The sequence below is a fragment of the Poecile atricapillus genome, chromosome 3 (genome assembly GCF_030490865.1).
Source record: "Poecile atricapillus isolate bPoeAtr1 chromosome 3, bPoeAtr1.hap1, whole genome shotgun sequence".
Lineage (NCBI taxonomy): Eukaryota > Metazoa > Chordata > Aves > Passeriformes > Paridae > Poecile > Poecile atricapillus.
In genome coordinates, this window is record NC_081251.1 from 85,203,920 (window position 1) to 85,222,267 (window position 18,348).

Below are 18,348 nucleotides of genomic sequence, written 5' to 3' on the forward strand. Positions count from 1 at the left end.
TGCCCATAAAGCCAACCTTAGCCTGGGCTCCATTGAATGGAGCGTGGCCAGCAAGGCAAGGGAGGTGGTTCTTACCCTCTGCTCTGCTCAGCTCTTATGAGAGGCCATCTGGAGTGCTGCATCCAGCTCTGGGCCCCTCATAGAAAGGATGTGAACCTGCTGGAATGAGGGCAGCAAAGGGACATGAAGATGATCAGAGGGCTGGAGCACCTCTTTTGTGAAGGCCGGAAGAGAGAGCTGGGGCCATTCAGCTGGAGGAAAAAAGTCTGGGAGTGACCTTTATAGCACCTTCCAGTACCTAGAGGGGGCTACAAGAAAGCTGGAGAGGGACTTTTCACAAATGTTTTTAGTGATAGGACAAGGGAGGACGGATTTAAACTGAAAATGGGTAGGTTTAGAACTGATATTATGAATAATTCTTTACTGTGAGGGGCTGAGGCATTGGAACAGATTGCCCAAAGAAGTGTGAGTGCCTCATTCCTGGCAGTGTCTAAGGCCAGGTTGGATTTTATTTGGTCTAGTAGAATTCTATAATTTGAATTGGTGTTTTGGGGTTTTTTTTCGGTGACCCTGACCATGGCAGAGGATTTGGAACTTGATGATTTTTACAGTCCCTTTCAACCCAAACCATTCTATGTGATTCTGTGGCTGTCTTTTAGTCGGACCCAAAAAAACAAATTTTATATTACAAGAAGGAAAACATATGGTTAATAAATAAAATAATTTATCTTGTTGACATATTGTAGCTTCTAAAGAAAGTATACTTAATGATAATGATCCAGCTTTTAAAGAAAATATTATTTTTCTGTGATTTGAAACTTTTAAACTCACTTTAAACTATGTTGCAAGCATGGAAAAGCTTTAATCTAGAGTAAGATGTTACAGTAGCAACAAAATAACTTTTTACAGTAGAGTAAGAGCAATCACTCACTGGAATAACCTTATCAAAGACGTAGTGGAGTCCTCATTTCTGGAGGTTTTCAAAATGTAATTGGGCAGTGCTAGATAATCTCATGTAGTCTCCCTTTCCCACAAAAGGTTGGACCAGATGAACTTCCCATGTTTATTCCAACATCAGCTGTTCTATGAATGTACCAGAATTTATAGTAGTTATTTGTCTTTCACAGAGAATCATCAAAATGTAGTTTTATGGTGTATCCATTTCACGGGTTATTTAATGAACAGCTTCTTCAAAATCATCAAAGACATGCTGTGAAGTACAAGTAAACATTATCATTATCTGTTACAACTTGATATTTTTACCATTTAGAGAACAGAGGAAGAAAAAGAAATTATAACCATCTTCATGAGTGAAAAACCACACTACCTTATGAGGTGTGTGTTCCTGGGAGAATCTCCTTCAGCCTAAACAACCCATACAAAATTCTTATAAGAAACTCCTGTGTGACAAGATATGAGGGTTTTTTGTTTGTTTGTTTTTTAAAATTAGGAGTAACCTCTGAAATTCTTGAATGCTATATGAGTTACCTTTGCTTTGTGATGCCTCTGTTCTTACTGGCCTTCCTACTGCCAGAACTGTAAAAAAGTACTAATACCAAAGACTATTTTAGTTTGCTTTCAGAAACAGCTGAGGTGCCTGGAGTACATCAAATTTATTATTAAAAGATGATATTGGGATGCCAGTCAAAACATCACTCCATTTGTATCCTAAGTGGCACAGCTGATAAGCATCTCTGGTGATTGAAAAGCAGCACTTACAGTGGTGTAAAAGAAGATAATGGACCACATACTTTTGACAAATGAAAACATTTAGCCTAATAGGGAGCAAACCTGAGATACAGATGGTCTTGAACTTTATTATTTCTTCAACCTCTGTGTTAAAAAAAACTACATAAGTAGTTCTGCAGCTAGAGAGAGGTTTGCTAAGTTCAAAATGTGTTCTGTGGGTAGGGGTGAGGTGAGTATATTTGTAATATCAGACTATATTTGTAATACTGCTCACCAGGAAATTCACTATTAAGTATGCAGTTCTCTTTCTTCATCTCGATCTCTATGACTCTCAATTCCAAGCAGTTCTTCATCTAGCAGCTTAAAATAGCAGATATCATGTTTTTGATTACTTCATTGTTATCTTCTGACACACACAGAAACAACCAGGTATTTGATACTAGTGTTTCTGTTTTTGTAGCTTTTTCCTTTAGAACATATTCAAACCTCTTTGCTGCTTAGTCATCTGTATTTAAATTATTCAGCCCTTTGCATCTCAAACCTTTCTTATTTCAAACTTCTGTAGTCTGTTCAAAACAATACTCAAAAAATCACCTAACTTGCTGCCCAGTTATGTCATCCTCTACCTTCATTTCTGTCTGACGCCCCTTTTTCCCCTAACAAAACATACATTTTTCATTCTTCATAGGCACTGCATTCACTAGATTCCCCACACTCACAGTTATTTTATTATAATATTCAGACACATATTTTCCATTTTTCATCAATTAAATTCATTCTATTTCTTTCATTTAAAACACCCCCACCTTTTAGCTAAGTTGTCTTTACATAAATATGAGCTCACACAATGGATAACTTGTTTGCCTTGAAATTCTTTCTTGAAAGACAGCTTTATCATGAATCAAGTAGTTGATTGCCTTATGCAATCAGTCAGTGTCCTGACCAAATATTTCTTAATAGAGTAATTTAATAGAAGAAAAAAAGTACATGTCATTAAAAATACTTTTCTCAGTGTAATGCACACTATGCCACTTTTGTCTCTTGTTCCTATTTTGGTCCCAAAGCAAAGTTTGCTATCATTAGTAAGGCTTCTTATTTTCAATACAATTCTGATTATCTGTCTATAAGTTCAGTGCAGAACCATGCTAATAACTGAGCAAGATTTTATGTTATCATATGAGATAATTATTAACTGTCTGGCTTAATTCTTCAAGGATTCCTGACAGCAATGAAACAAGAAGCAACTCGAGCACATAAAGACTGGGCTTTAGATAAAGTTGCAGTACATAATGACGTGCTAAAGCAAACCAGAGAAGAAATCACATCATCTCCTTCAGTATGTATGACATGCAAAGATGTTTCAGTATTAATTTTGGTATTTAGTTTATATTATGTACCACTGAGTTATTTTGGATTGATAGAGGAAAAAGTCACTACTGTCTTCACCTTAACATCTTTTGCTTAGCATAGAAGCCAAATACTAAATATAAAGATGTTAATTAATTTAGAAAAACATTTAATTAAAATAACTGTTCCATTGTACCACCTGTTGATTTTTGGAATTTATAGTAAAGTTTACATGCAGCTTTGTATTATATAGACTTCACTAAACAACTTGTGTTGCCTTCCATTTCAGTAGTATTATCTTCTGAAAAAGGATTATATTATAGTTTAAAATAAAATAGTTTGAAGAGATTTATGTCAGATATTTTTTATTGGAAAACATATATTTCTTTTAATGGTTTAAGACAATTATTATGCTTTATATGTTGTGATGTGTGTCCTTACCCTTCACACAGGAAGGAGTATATATCTATGGGCTCTACTTGGAAGGTGCAGGCTGGGACAAACGAAGAAGCATACTCATTGAGTCTACACCAAAGATTCTTTTTGTCCAGCTGCCTGTGCTCCATATGTATGCTGTTGATTCCACCAGACCTAGGGATCCCAAGCTCTATGTTTGTCCTCTTTACAAAAAGCCCATGAGGACAGATTTGAACTTTATTACAGAGGTATTTTTAAAAACAGTAAAGTCTCCAGACCACTGGATCCTGAGAGGAGTGGCCCTTCTCTGTGACATCAAGTAAGCTATTTTTCATATGATAGCAACAGAGAAATATGTGGCGCATGTAACAAATTAAATGTGTAATTCTTCTAGTGCTCTTTATTTGGTGGCTACTTGTCATTATACTGGTAATTGCATTTCAGTCTTGGCTTACTCTTTTTTTTTTTCTCCACTTTCAGTAAATTCAGTTTGCCTTGGCTGTTTGTTGACAGTTTTAAAGTAAATCTTTCCAAATAAGTTCACTGCCTGTAGTCTTTGAAGTATGCATTATATTACTTTAAATGGATATTTGCTTTAACAATGTAAAATAAAATGTTATTAAATCTTAAAAAAATAAAAAGTTTGCTCTTTTACATTCTTTCACATGTAGAACTTTTAGCTTGTATTTCAGTGACATACGATGACAAAAAAATTTAAAATCGCCTAGATGCAAATTGAAATTCCTAGATTCTGCACAATACACACCTTATTTTCTGTGAGTCTGCAGGAAATTATATAACAGAAAAATATATTTTATCCATATTTTCTTTTTGGGCTTTCTCAGAACTCACTTATTCTTGTTAAACTATCTAAATTAAGCAAGACTACACCGGGAATGTTTGTCTGGAATATCTGACGGAGACGAGTATGTTTTCTGTCCAGTTTAGCTGTGTGGGAACAGAAGTAGAACAGTTCCAACTACTAAATATGAATGCTTTTTTAAATTAGAGAACCAGTATAATTATTTTTAATGATAATATTTAATATTTAGAGAACAAGTATAATTCTTTTTTCTGCATTTCTGCATTTTTATATTTTCTGCTATTTTTTAGCTCTAAAGTGTAGGTTGCAATCCTTGAAATTACTCTCACAGCATTATTCTGTGATACTCAGGAATATCCTATGAGTTTTCCAGACATAATTAGTATTAAATTAATTCTGTTCATGTAATACTAAACAAGATGTGCAGTCTACACTATCTCTTAAATAATCTCCAAATGTTTATTCCTTCAGATACTTTTATTTGGCAACAGAGATTTTAACTTACACCCACTGGATGATGTTTTTCCTTTTACCATTCAAAAGTGTTTAAATGCATCTGCTGTGACAAAGTGCAGCTACTTGACAAACTACCACTACTTGACAAAGTCCTGGGTATCTGTTGGGTTGATAAAAAGCCTTTCCATGAGTTAGAGTCCTATGGCTTTCTGTTGGAGGTCATCATCCCAAAATATCCTCTCACAAAAAGTCTGTGGCATAAAGGAAATAATGAACACACAGACCCAATATCGTGAGCAGAGCAACAAAAAGTGAGATCACTAAATGCAATTAAGTAAAACATTTCTTCTCTCTCCTCTATACATTTACTTAGATTCAAATACAAGAAACTCTGTGGCGCTGGATAACTTTTACAGATTATACGTATTTTTAGAAGTTGTACCACAGAACATCTGCAAAAAAAGGAAAAAAAAATCTGACTTCGCAATTGCAAAAGACTTTTCCCTAAGTAATCACAATATTGATGATAGAACTTGTGGTGGGCTGACCAGTAGCAAAGTACCCAGTTGCTTGCTGCACCCTGCCCTGCTCACGCAGAATGTGGCAAAGAATTGCAAGATCAGAAGCTGAAAGTGAGGGGGCCAAGATGAAGACTGTTTAATAAGTGAAGCAAAATCGCACACACAAGAAAATTGAATTAAGGAATTTATTTGCTGCTTCCCACTGGTAGGCAGATGTTTTGCCACTTTCTGGTAAGAACCTTAACACACATAATAGTTACTTGGTAAGACAGATTCAGTGAGAACAAATGTCCCCTATCCTACTCCTTCCCTGAAGTCTTTGGTGCTGAACATGACATCATGTTTATGGAATATCCCTTTGGACAGTTTGAGTCAGTTGCCCTGGCTTTTTCCCCTGCCATGTTAATGCACACATCCAGTATACTTGCTGCAGGGGCAGAGGAGAAAACAATTCATCTCCAAAAACCAGCACAAGAACTGTATGTATTCATTCCTAAAAGTTTTTTTTTTCCCCTGGTCTAGCCTTTCAGCCTAATTACAATGGAGAAAAAGTATGTAACCTTGCATGCCTCCACAGGTGGAAGATGTTCACTGACACATTTACAAGTGAAAGTCTGTATGGTAAAATAGCAGGAAAAGTGCAAATTAATGTGCTGAGTTACGCAATTTACTCTGAAGATGATTTTATTCTTCGTCCAGCATAATACCAAGAATAGAGATGAATAGTATATTATCTCAACTATATCATATATTGCATCTTGAGAGCATCTCTTTCTTGTTTGTCAGAGTCCAGTCCCCATTTCCCATCTTCTCTGAGCCTGTCTAGGGGTTTGTTCCATTCTCTTTTCTCAATACCATGCATTAGCTTAGTACTTTCAGGTTACAGTGAATGCTAATTTTCATAAGCTTTCCAGTTAATTTATGGAAATAATCTATTTTTTGTGACAAGAATAATCTACTATGGATTCAGATGTCTCTTTTTTTTTGTCTCTGCATGCTTCAAGAATATTTACGAAGTATTTTCATATGTGGGTAGTATTCTTACACTTAATTTGATTACAGCCAGCTCTTCAAACATCTGAAGAGGTGCAGTTAATTACTTGAACCACAAGTCATTCCTCCCAGCTGTCATAATCTATAGGAATTCAAGATCTCAATTCAAGACATTTTGCACCCAGGAATCCTCTATAGTGTTGTTATAAATTGTCGTGACAATTTACAAGGGACAATTTAAATAATCATTCATGAAAGCCAATTTTATTAATTCAGCAAGCAGTAAAGCAAGCAAAAGCCAGCTGGGACAAGCCGGGCGACACTTCCTCTTAGAGTCCCGCACACAGTGCACGCCTTGGCTGAGGAGGTTCCCTTTTTTATACAGTCCCTGCATCTGTGTCTTCCTGGATTGCATCAGCACCTGCGCCTCCTGTTGCTAGGGGGTCTTCTGCCTCTTGGTGGTCGTGGGTAGGCAATCCTCCTTAATAAGGAGATGTTCTACTTCTCCTTTGTGCAGCCGAATACCATCCTGCAGCTTCAGCTCTGCAGTTTCAGCTTCTTGCCTTCACAGCCGGATATGTGGTCATTGTGGTTAGGCGTTTCTGCAATGTTAGCTCTTAAAAAAACTTTAGCAATCATATTTTATTTTAGTAATCATATTAAATTTGATTAAATAACAATAAAAATTTATTACAGTGTTGTATTACTCTCCTCTGGCTGTCAGCTCGGGTAGTGCCCACTTCTCGGGGAGTGCCCACTTCCCCCCCTCTGGGGGGGAGTGCCAGAGGTTGAGGATTTTTTCCTCTGCCCCCCTTGCTCCCTGCTGGGGGCCGGGTTTGCCGCTGTTGTCAGAGTTTTCCTCCTCCAGACCCCTCTTCCCCGTAGCGGGGATGCAGCGGGGAGCCCGAGGGGGCGGCGAGAAAGCGCCACTGTCATTTGCAGCAGACGGGGTCGCTCCGTGTTTCTCTGGCCCCGGCCCGGGAACATGCTGGAAACTCAGCCTTTTAGTTTATAGTGAAGTGTTACCGCTGTTGGTCCCCGGGGCATTTCCGTCTCCTGTGTCCCATCTAAAGGAGGTTGGGTGACTGCCCCTCCCCCCACCTCCCGCATACCCATGCCCCCCCTGTAAGCTTACTCCAACACCTTGGTAGGCATTCGAAGGACTGTGTCTGTTATTTCTTATCTTAGTGTCTTTAACCTTGATTTGTAGAAAGTTTGTGAGCTTGCTAGCTGTGAAAATGAATTGGTTCTTTCTGAAACTCCCACCCTCCGAAGAAGTCCTGTTAAAAGAAGCAGTCCCAGATCCCCAAACCTTTGTCTCTTCCTGATGTCCCCTTTGCAAAAATAAACTGTGAAATATAACCCAGAAGAGTCCTCCCTTCTGGCTTTTTACTTGGTCTATAGACTTGTGCTCAGAGGACACTGGCATGCTCAAATCCTGATCTAAACCCAGACAGCAGCTCTGGTCAAGACCCCTCCTGGCTTCAGTCCAGAGAGAGAAATAAAAACCTATATTTGAACTAGTTGGGAAAACTGGCTCAGAGTCACTATAGCTCCAGGATATTGTAATAAGCATTCAAATTCCTAAATTAACTCCAACACAGTTTGTTGTGTTTTTTTAAAGTAACTAAAAGTTACTCTCTGAACTTTTTAATGCTCATTTACCATTCAAGTTACTGCTGTTTAAGTTGTGAGACAGTATTGCGGTGCCTAAACTCACAAAGAAAGTAACATCATGTCAGCAAAACACAAATATTTAACAGATGATCAAAAAAAACCAAGTACTTGAAATATGACATTTAATTATTCTCCATGAGGGAAGACAATGGGCAAATAAGAGATTTTTAGGCTTCAGGCATTAGCTTGAGCCTGTCTGAAACTAAATCACACAACTTTCTCACTCTGGCCTGTGAAATCATAAGGAGGAATCCAAATAGTCCTTGGAGAGGGAAAACAACCTTTGCAGGTGTTGCTTGTCACCTTGTTTACTTGTAAGAAACGGTCAAGGGGCGTTGTTCCTAACTGTCCAATGATGGTGATGTGTTGGTTTCATGATCAATGAGGGTTTTACCTTCTCAGGCCTTCTTGGAACTGTCTATAAAAGAAGATCTGGAAGAATAAAACTTTCTCTCTTTTGCAACCAAAGCTAGAGAGTCTGTGTTGTCACTTTGCCATTCCTAATACAGTGCGACTGTGAAGGTCTGTGTTTGAGAATGTAAAGAAAAACATGTCCAGAATTGGCTTAGAGAGTGTATTCACAGCATGCATTTTTCTTTCCTCTCTTGGTGTCACCCAGAAGAATTTTCCTGCCCATTTGCTCTGATTTTCAGAGGTAATCCAAGCCAGTGAGACAAGGGAAGGCACTTCTACTCTTTCCTGCTGCTTTAGAGCAGACACCTTAATTGGGAGTCATTGATCTGCTAGTACCTCAAGATACTCACTTTTCACTGAACTTTTTCTTCTTAGGTGATGATTCATGAGAAGCCTGAAGCTTGGTTGTGTGATGGTTTTATGTTACAGTGGCTAAGAATTAACAAAAACTACGGAAAAGAGCTTTAAAATGGCAGGAAGGGAAGGATTTGTTTTCTGGCTAGGTTTCTAAATCTCACAAAACCACTGACTGGAATGAGCTTTTTCCAAGAAGGTAACATTTCAGCTAAGTTTTAACTTGAAAGATTTGTTAATTCCATAGAATCATTTTCTTCATCTATACCCTCTGTTTCTGCCTCTAGATTCTGGTCAGCTGTAATCAAAATTTGTTCAAAATATTCATAGTTTATGGCAAGACCCACTGTTTTCTTAGTCAGTAACCTCATTCACTGACCATATCTATTCTTAATAGTTAAACTAATACGTTATTTTTGATAGTCTGGAAGAACATCTGGCAGCAGTATACATGTGTTTCTGTTGACAAAAATACTGAAAAGCAAATGTATGGAACATGCAAGCTGCGTTTAAAGTATATTGATGTTTCTGCTGAGTTTTGAATATTTGAGTGTAACTGCATTGCTGTGACAAGACTGTAATTCAGATTTCTTCAGAAGCCACTGCTATTATTTATACTCCTATACATCACAAATACTTCACCACACTTTGTAAGATTTGGTACATGTATCTATACCACACAAACAGGATATTCCTGAGGTGAGCCTAGTTTTATAAAAGCCAAAACCCCATGTCTTTTCCAGTGATGAGGACTGCCTTAAGAGCACCAAGAGTCATGCATACATTAACTCTTAGAAATTAAGGAAAACTGTTTTTTAACTTAGCAATGGTTCATAATAAAGGTAAAATCCAGAAAAAAACTTAGAAATACCTTGTGATTTTTATATAGCAGATATTAGCAAGGGTTAATAAAGCACTGCTAACATGTATGACTCATTTCTATGCCTCTCTATTTCCATTACAATTTCTCATTAATTTCCTATAACTACATGATGATAACATCATTGAGGACATCAGAACAGTCTCTGACTTATTGCAACAATTATTTAATAAAGAAATCACTCAGCCAAGGTATTAGTTAGTTAGACGACTAGTAATTAAGGAATATCCAGGAATACAAGACCCAACTTATCCAATTTCCACTATCTTCACATTCCCAGGTGTCAAAAAGAATTAGTGATTGCATTCCACCTGTTAAAAAGTTAAATTTTTAGGACTTTATTTCTTCTCTTGCTTTTTGATCTTAAAATTTGCCTTGTATTTTTGTATCCTTTATTATGATGAAAGATACTCTTCACACCATTCCTGTGAGATTTAGTCTTTATCAAAATTATTTTCGCATTTTTCATAAATATTGAGATTTCATCCAAAATTCATTCTTAATATCAGTACCAACATTTACTTTAATTAACATACAGTTATCAATATTTTCCACCTAGCTCTCATTCAGCTCCTGGGAGATGTGATTCCACCTTCTGAATATTGAGAAAATACTACCTTTTGTAATGAACGGGCCAGGAGACCAGCTCCTTTCAAAAAGGCCTTTATTAAACTGGACAGCTCTGGGGTGGGGGCCAGAAGGGGTTGCGCACACTGCCAGTGCTCCCACTGGATGCCACAAAAGAGGAGGATCCCTGCAGCTTTGTCACTAGGGCAGAGCTGGGCCTTCCGTCTTCATGGGAGTCCCTAGGAAAACTGCTTTAACTGCTTTGTAGTCCAGGGGGTCAGTCCTTTCTAGTTCTTTTGCGGTCGTGGCGACCACTTCTAACCCTGTTCAGGTGGTGTAGGAAGATAGTCCTCCTTCTTAGTACATCAGGGTATGTTCTCTTGTCCTTTAGTTTCCTTTTGGCTCGTTGTTGTTAGGGGTTTTTTTTTCCCGGCAGTACTCAGTCCAACTTCATTTGCGTGCAGCCTCAGCCGCCATTTTGGGGAACAGTGGCGTCACTACCCAAGAGGAAGAGAATACAATGTAAGGGAAAAGTAACCACAGGTGAAGCAGGGAGAAAACAACCAGGGGTAAAGGCGCTAAAGACTCCAACAATTGATCAATCAAATATTAACAGTAACTAACTCTTAATTTAACAACTCATAACTTTAGAATTTCGTTTCCCACACCTTTTATTATTTCCAGGACAAAATGACACACCTAAAGTTAAAGAATGTCCTCTCTGACTTCTTGCCTTTTCCCTCACCCCTGTCCCAACTCCTGGACTTTCTTTGTGGATCTACAACTTCAAATGTCTTACAATATCAACAGGCTGACTCCTTCAATTCACCTTATGCTTCATTTTCCCAAGCACTCATGGCAAGACGTCTTAACAGGTAAACTGTCTGCAGCTTCCTGCTTATATTCACTACTCAGTAGCTCCTCCTACCACGTTTGAGAAATTAATTTCTCAAAGTCTGCTGGCTAATCAGCAAAGCAGGATTTCTGTGAACAGCTACTCAGAATGATCATTTGCCTTACAGACACAGTAATTTGAGAGCTGTGTTCAATAGGTAACCGCCATTTGTTCCTGCACCTTCAGATGACCTGTGAGCAGGCTGCTGGATAGCAACAGAAATGAAGGATGGTTAGAGTCACCCTCTCTTTTTAGGGGGATGTTTATGATGTGATAAGCAACAGCCTCAAAGACATTGTGATTAGAAGTTTGTGATTTCCTTCTCACTGAGCACAAAAAGTCAAAATACTGTAACAGAAATGGCCATGTAAATGTAAATGAAAGCCATTAAACCTGTATAATTACAATCTAGAGAATTTAAAGAGTACCCTTCTCTCTCTCTTTAGTCACAGTCATGATAAGACATGGGAGATCCAAGAAACAGGTTCCCAAATTCACTCATTCATGCAGGGAATGTTTTGATAGGAAATGTTAGACCATAAAGTTTTATTTCTCAAGAGACACATCCTGTCCCTCTTCAAAGGACATTTTTCTCAAAAATCCATTAGATAATGCAGACAAGCAACTAAATGCTTGTCTAAGCATTGTCGAAGCATTTTACTGAGGGGGATACAGGTCCTACTTACAAGGCATCTAGCAGCAGAGTAGACAGAAATTCTCCCTGTCTCTTTGGAAAAAAACCCAGTATTAGATCATAGTGCAAGATGTACAACGCAGTCTTCCTCTTCTGTACTGAGGTTTCTCTTGGTGGGAAAACATTTAATGGAGGCATTTCCAAACAATTTCTTCATGGAAAAAATGGTATCACAACAAAAGAGGTAGGTGGAAAAGTAATATTTCAGTCAATTTTACTTAAGAATAAGAAGACTTATAATTTCTTCCTTTGTTCTGTGGGCCACTGCTTCCTATTTTCTTGAGGAAATGAGGAGAGAAATTGAATTCTTTGCAAATTTCTTACCATCATTAGTTCATCCTAGCAGCCAAAACACAGTTCTTAACAAACTTTTTGAATGGGTGTTTTAATGTGGAAATTCAAAATAGGAGTCAGGGATTTTGGTAAGAAATTCAATCTGTAATAAAAAAGTTATTTTCTATTATATTACAAGACTGCAACTAGCTTTGACAATTCTAATTCTATAATTCTAAGATTTTTAAATATATGAATGACTGGATCATATTCACAAATTGACACAGTCATATGAATTCTTCAACAACATTTTAAGGAAAATATTTAAATCGATTTCTTCTTTATAAGACAGAGAACTGTATTGTTTTGATATTAAATACCTATCTAAATTGTGCCCTCCATACAAGCATTACACAGAATAAATTCCACAAAGCAGCTAGACTCCAAAAGTCAATTCAACTATTTCAGTTCATTATGTAGTTTAGAAAACTTTAGTTAAAAAAAAAAAATTGCATTTATTTCTTTGTCATCATTAAGAAATGTATAGCCCAAAGTATACAAGCCATACTGTCTGACAGCTGAGAAATGGAATTGTCTATTACTTACAACCACACCCTTATGTGTCTGGAAAAACAAGTGAGCAACAGATCATGTTCATTAATTCTGAGTCTGCATCTACAATTATGGAAAGCTGGTTGATTTCAACACTTTAGCTTTTATTGAGCTTGGAAGGATCTTTACTGACAGTTCCTCCTAGCTTTGTAGAGAAAAAAAATGAGCCAAAGAATATTCACTGCTGCAGCACACTACAGGTATAAAATTCAACAGCAAATGGCTCTTGCCTTTCAGGCACTTGGACAACATTTGTACAGCCATTGTACAGGGCAGCCACTCCTTCCAGTTTTTAAATCCTGAGTCTCGGAAAACACTCAATTCTCCAAATGCCAGCAAGCCTGTACCCTGCAACTTTAAATACACATGTACAAGGTTGAAAGCAATAAAATTCTACTAAGAGTTCGGATCTACTTGCACTGAGATCCAAGAGTATATCTCTATCCCAAAAAAAGTTATTATGAAAGATAATGTTTATAAAAGCTAGTAGTTAATGGTCACGGAGAAGCATGAAGTGCATAACTTGCAGTTAAAACTGATAACATTCCTTAGGATACTGCCTAATGGCAGCTTAGGAAAATGTCTGCTACTCAGCAAATGTCACAGCAGAAACACAATTTCTGTGTGACACAGACTTTTCCTTTCAGAAAGTTTCAGAGACAAAGCATTCAGTCTCATGGGACAGGGATGTTACTTTCTGCATATACAAGTCCAGTGGTGATAATTTTCAGATAGCAGAGAGCCCAAACCCTTGAGAAGGCTTTGTGTATTTATGCAGTTATGTTTATGCCATCTCCACAGAAAGGGATTATCAGGGGAGATTATTGAAAGAGACACTGGACTTTTTCAAAATGCAGTTTTGTTTTCAAAATATAATCAATTGCATTAAGAATGCTTTAATGGTCATAGAAGGATGATAATCCCTGTGTTGCAGTGTAACTGCAAGGCAGGTCCTCCTTAATACATGAGAGGTCTGGTCCAGCTGGAAGGTAAGGGAACAAGAGAGCAGTTACAAAGTCCTGCATTTTAAATAGTATCTCCAGGCTTTCAGCTGCAGAAAAAGAAATGCTTGCCTCAACAAACAAAATTCTGAAGTTGAACAAGCTTCATCAATTCACTGCATTGTATTTTTGGATCACAGCTCCTTTCAAATTTGGACAGAGTCATTTTACTGATTGATTTATTTTCAAATTGCTCTTTTCTTACATAATCATCGATAAAAGATCAAGCTAAATATTAATTGTATTAAAAACATGAATAAATATAACAAAAATCCAATGGACCCAGGTTTGAGAGACAATTTTCAACAGTATTTTCCCACAGAAAATATTTGAATTTATTGAATAAATACTTTTTCCAACTCTAGGAAAATTACCAGTCTTTTAATACAGTTATTTCAGTCAAGACGATTTGTTTAGTCTTGTGATAATAGCTTCTTAATGGGTATGGTGAAAATGCATCTGTTCAGAGTTTACTCTGATCTACTTTGTTTTTTTCCTTTATTCATATAGATAACACTAGTCTGTGTTTTCTTAAAAGTATAGAAATTTGGCAAGAAAATAAACTCCTTGTGTTCCAGCAAGTCCCCAGGGATCAGAGGGTCTGAGTGCACCTGGGGTTGATTTCTGATTATAACCAACTTGGCCCTAAGTCTGGTCATGTTCAATAGGAACTTCCACAAGCACAGATTCACAAATATCGCAGTTTCAACCCTGTAGGTCTGGCTGTGTTGAATAGGAACTTGTGCAATCACAGATCCATGAATAGTGTGGTTTAATGAAGCAATAGAAATACAGATTCAAAACTGAGGTTGATAAATTCACTTGATGCAATAGAGATATAATAGTAACAATAATAATAATTGTGTGCAGAATCTTACCAAAAAAGGCATCCTTGCTTGGGAGGAAGGAGAAGAGAGGAGAATAGAGTAGCCTGTCATTGGTTTCCAAGGCCCTTATGGGCCTTCTTCCTAACCAGGTGATATTTCTACCCTGCTTGTACACAGTCCAATCTTATGCCTCTTCTCCTCCTCTGTATATCATGATCTAAGGTGGGAATTGAGTAATATAGTCATGTATGCAGCAGCATGTACTTCACTGAGCTTATTAGCATATGCAGGATTTGCCTGTTTATATGTAAATGTCCTTTAATAAAGGCAAGAATGGGTTTTTTGGCCACAGTGTCCTTCAGAGTTCTGGTTATAAAACTTTTTTTCAGTTCTCTGTGTTATTTGGAGCCTAAACAGAACCATTCAATTCTCCGCAGCACCTCCTCCTTCAGCCAACTCCTTGCCATCAGGCACGCACATCTCTGTCATCAAGGATAAAGTAGAGGGTACACAGTGTAGGCTGTGATAGTTAAGCTTTAGTCTTTGCCTGGCTGTTTGGTCATCATCCCCTGGTATGAGGTCATCATGCCTGAAGAGATACCTTGGATTATTTCTGGAAATCAGAGTTACTCTCCAAAGTAAAATTCCTGCTTCTAACAGGATATATGTCACTGCCCTGATGAGGGATTTCAATGGAGGCATGAGTCTACTAAGGTCTGGCAAAAGCAGCTGGCCTCTACTGCACACAGGTGCTGGGAATCATCTCAGAAGCAGAAGTCTTAACTGGAGAATTTCATTAATAAGCTAAGTGCAGAAACAATAGAGAGCAGTAAAGATCAGCATGTAAAAAAGGTACACCATGCTAAGGCTGGCAGTGCTATCCAAGTGGAAGAGGTTTATTGCTCTTTATTTAAAGGTTTCTTTTGCCTGGCCTGAAGGTAGTAATTTATTTATTTATTTAATCTTTATTTTCTCTTATTTCAGAAAAGTTAAAGGAAATATCTTTTCAGCCTTCAGTCAACCAAACCACCATGGCAGATTACATCTGAGTTAGCTGGTGAGGTGTAAGTGCTGCCCTGGCAATTCACACTGAGGAATTTCACGATTTCATGATCTTACAGCATCAATGCTCTAATTAGTTACATTTTTAAAGCATTAAACTGATGCTGTGTTGTATTTGAAATTAATACACATCATTAATATTTAAGCTTTTAACTTGTTTATATTCTATAGCTGCATCTAACTGACCAACATGAAATATTTTGCCCACTTCCTAGTTCAATTCTGAGCTTTCCTTCTAGCTCTGGTGGCTTTCTTACAGATTCGGGCGTAGAATGTCACCAAATATAGGTGCTTTAGTGCAGATTTAGTTCTAGCAGTCAGTACAAAGTGAGTAAGAGCAGTAATATGAATCTAGTACAAAGCAGATTCAGAGCCTTCTTTTGCTAGGAAAATATGTATTCTAAATCCTCCAGATTTACACATCATGGTAGTGCCAGAACTAACCTGCAACCCTTCTTCAAGACCTTCAGCCAAGATCTGATCTGCTCTGCGTGCAGCTCTGCAAATTCAGGTTATAAATGGATAATTGCATTCCCTATTATTAAACCTAATAAAACTTGGACATCACGAACGACATGAAGGTCACCAAAATGCCCAAGCCTGAACAGATTCAGAGTAAAATAAAAGAAAATAAGAAGTTGAAAAGGTGGGAACAGGATCGTAGAGGCTCTGCCTCAACTTTTTTCTTTCCCTTCCCCTCCCCAACACAATCCTGGGCGCTGCAGTCTCCCGACACCCGCTCGTCCGCCCACGGAGCGTCCGCCACCCGCGACGGCTCCTCATGTCTGCCAGGCGGGGCCAGGTCCAGCTGAGCTGGGCTGGGCTGGGCTGGGCCGGGCGGGGCCGGGCTGTACCTGGGCCGGCCCCTCCCCGCCTCCGCCGCCGCTACAAAAGCGGCCGCCGGAGCCCCTCCCCCCCGCCTGCCTGCCTGCCTGCCGCTGCTCCGCTGTGCCAGTTGCGGAGCCTCTGTGGGGAGTGGGAGCCGAAGATTTGCCGGGCCCCTGCGCATGGGGGGTCGCTCCCGGACATGCCCTTCTCGCCGCTCGGCTTCGCTGTCCTGCTCCTGGCGACCGCGGGAAGGTCGCTTCCGGTGAGGAGGGTGAGTGCCTGCGCTGGGAGCGGGGGGCTTGCAGAGCCGCCCCTGCCCCGTGGGGCTGCCCCGGGCCGGCCGGCGCCCTCAGGGCGTCCTGTGCGGCCTGCGCTCCCCCGCGGTGCTGCCGTAGCCGCGGCTTCGGACGCGCCTCGAAGAGAAGACAGAAGTTTTAAACCCGTCACTTTTTGGACACCCTCGCCAACACTTGCAGCACAAGCGGCGGCCGCCGGGGACGGCGGGACTGAAGCGTGGGGAATTCTCCGGGCGTGGGTCCTGCCTAGGAGGCGTGCGGCCCCGCTGGGGGTCTCGACGGGGGGCGTGGGCTTAGGGCGAACGGAGGGGTGGAAAGAAGCGGAGACGCTGCTACTGCGAGGGCATTGTCCTCGGGGTAATGCTCTCCCCGGCACCCACAGGAAATAACACGCGTGTCTGTAATGGCAAACAAACGTAGTGCCGTGGAAAAACCAGAGCAGGGCCCTGGCGGGGAATTGTAGGGTTGGCTGTGACACAGCGTTGAGCGTGGGAAAGCAAAATATAATCTGTGTGAAGAGCAAGAGGAGGCAATGGGGAAAAGGGAAAGGGCTAGGGAAGGGATGATGGACAGAGAAGGCTGATCGATTTGGTGACCTGGGGACAGACGTGCAAGAGAGACTCATGGAGAGAGATGGAGGTTACGGTGTTGGGGTGGCAACAGGAGGCTACTGCTGTAGGGAGAGCAAGGCTCAAAGCTGGCATTGTGGGCTGCAGAGGTTAAGGAAAGAGCAGTGTATCTGATGATGGACCTAATACACTGTACAGTTTCTTTCCCATTGCTAAAAGCTTTTGAGGTTACAGATTTCTACAATATAGCACTAAGAGGATCTGTTTGATACCAAATTATGGGTCTAAGCCTGTACAGTTGTCTGACAGGTTGGGTTTTCTTAGTGAATTTGTTTTACTTGTGATCCACCTCAGGCCCTTAAGGGTGCAACAGGCACAATTTGCCGTAGGGAAAATCCCAATTAGGAAAATCGCTTCATTGTTAAGACGATCACATACTGAAGCAGGGGCCCATAGAGGCCGGGGAGCTTCCATCTGTGCAGGTGTTTGATATTTGACAGCTTAAATCCCTGAGCTACTGGAGCTTTGACCACAGAGCAAACTATTAGTGGAGCTGCCAGCAGGAGATAGTCAAGGTGAAGTACATGTCTAAGCCAAGGACCCTTTTCTACCTGGATGAAGAACCGTGAGAAGAAAGAAGCTTCCATGGCCTCAACACTATATGAAGTTATACACTATAACTTTAGTTATGCAGTAGAACAGGTAACACCAGAGGGTCTTACCTGACAATGTCTCTAGAGCTGTGATTGTGCTTGTTGTACGCTGAGAAACAGAATGAAGTACTCTACTCAGTCATAAGTGTACAAAAGTATAAGACTGGCTATCTGAATTCTTTTCTCAGCTTCAGTTTAGAATAGTTTTAAAGGAAACTTAAAATATCACTGTACAGGCAATAGTGGGTAGTAAAATCTGTGAAAGACAGATTTTTTTATGAGAGGAAGGCAGAATGATGTGATACAGAGTTAAGGGAAGAATTTTATTGGTGCTCCGACTAATGTTTTATCTTGACTTTCTCCCCTCACCCCCTCAAACAAGTGAGGAAGGGAAGAGGAAGAAGAGAAAGCTGAGACTGTGTGTAGAAGGAAGAAAAATTCTAGTCTGTAGCTTTTATCTGAGGTGGTGTTGCTTACATGCTGTAATCTTAAATGCAGGG

At 39.6% G+C, this 18,348-nt stretch overlaps 2 protein-coding genes across 4 annotated transcripts in view; both read left to right on the forward strand.

The window, feature by feature from the left end:
- DNAH8 (dynein axonemal heavy chain 8) overlaps positions 1 to 3,776 on the forward strand; it is a 125,471-nt gene extending 121,695 nt beyond the window's left edge. The window contains 2 exon segments of the mRNA XM_058835725.1: positions 2,904 to 3,025; positions 3,489 to 3,776. Coding sequence (XP_058691708.1) covers positions 2,904 to 3,025; positions 3,489 to 3,776 — 410 coding nt within the window.
- A 12,647-nt stretch (positions 3,777 to 16,423) lies between these two features.
- GLP1R (glucagon like peptide 1 receptor) overlaps positions 16,424 to 18,348 on the forward strand; it is a 140,301-nt gene continuing 138,376 nt past the window's right edge. For 2 of the 3 annotated variants that reach the window (XM_058835013.1, XM_058835016.1), the window contains exon 1: positions 16,424 to 16,601. In XM_058835013.1, coding sequence (XP_058690996.1) covers positions 16,530 to 16,601 — 72 coding nt within the window. In that variant the 5' untranslated portion in view covers positions 16,424 to 16,529. The remainder of the gene's footprint in view (positions 16,602 to 18,348) is intronic. The other variant, XM_058835014.1, reaches the window with a different exon arrangement.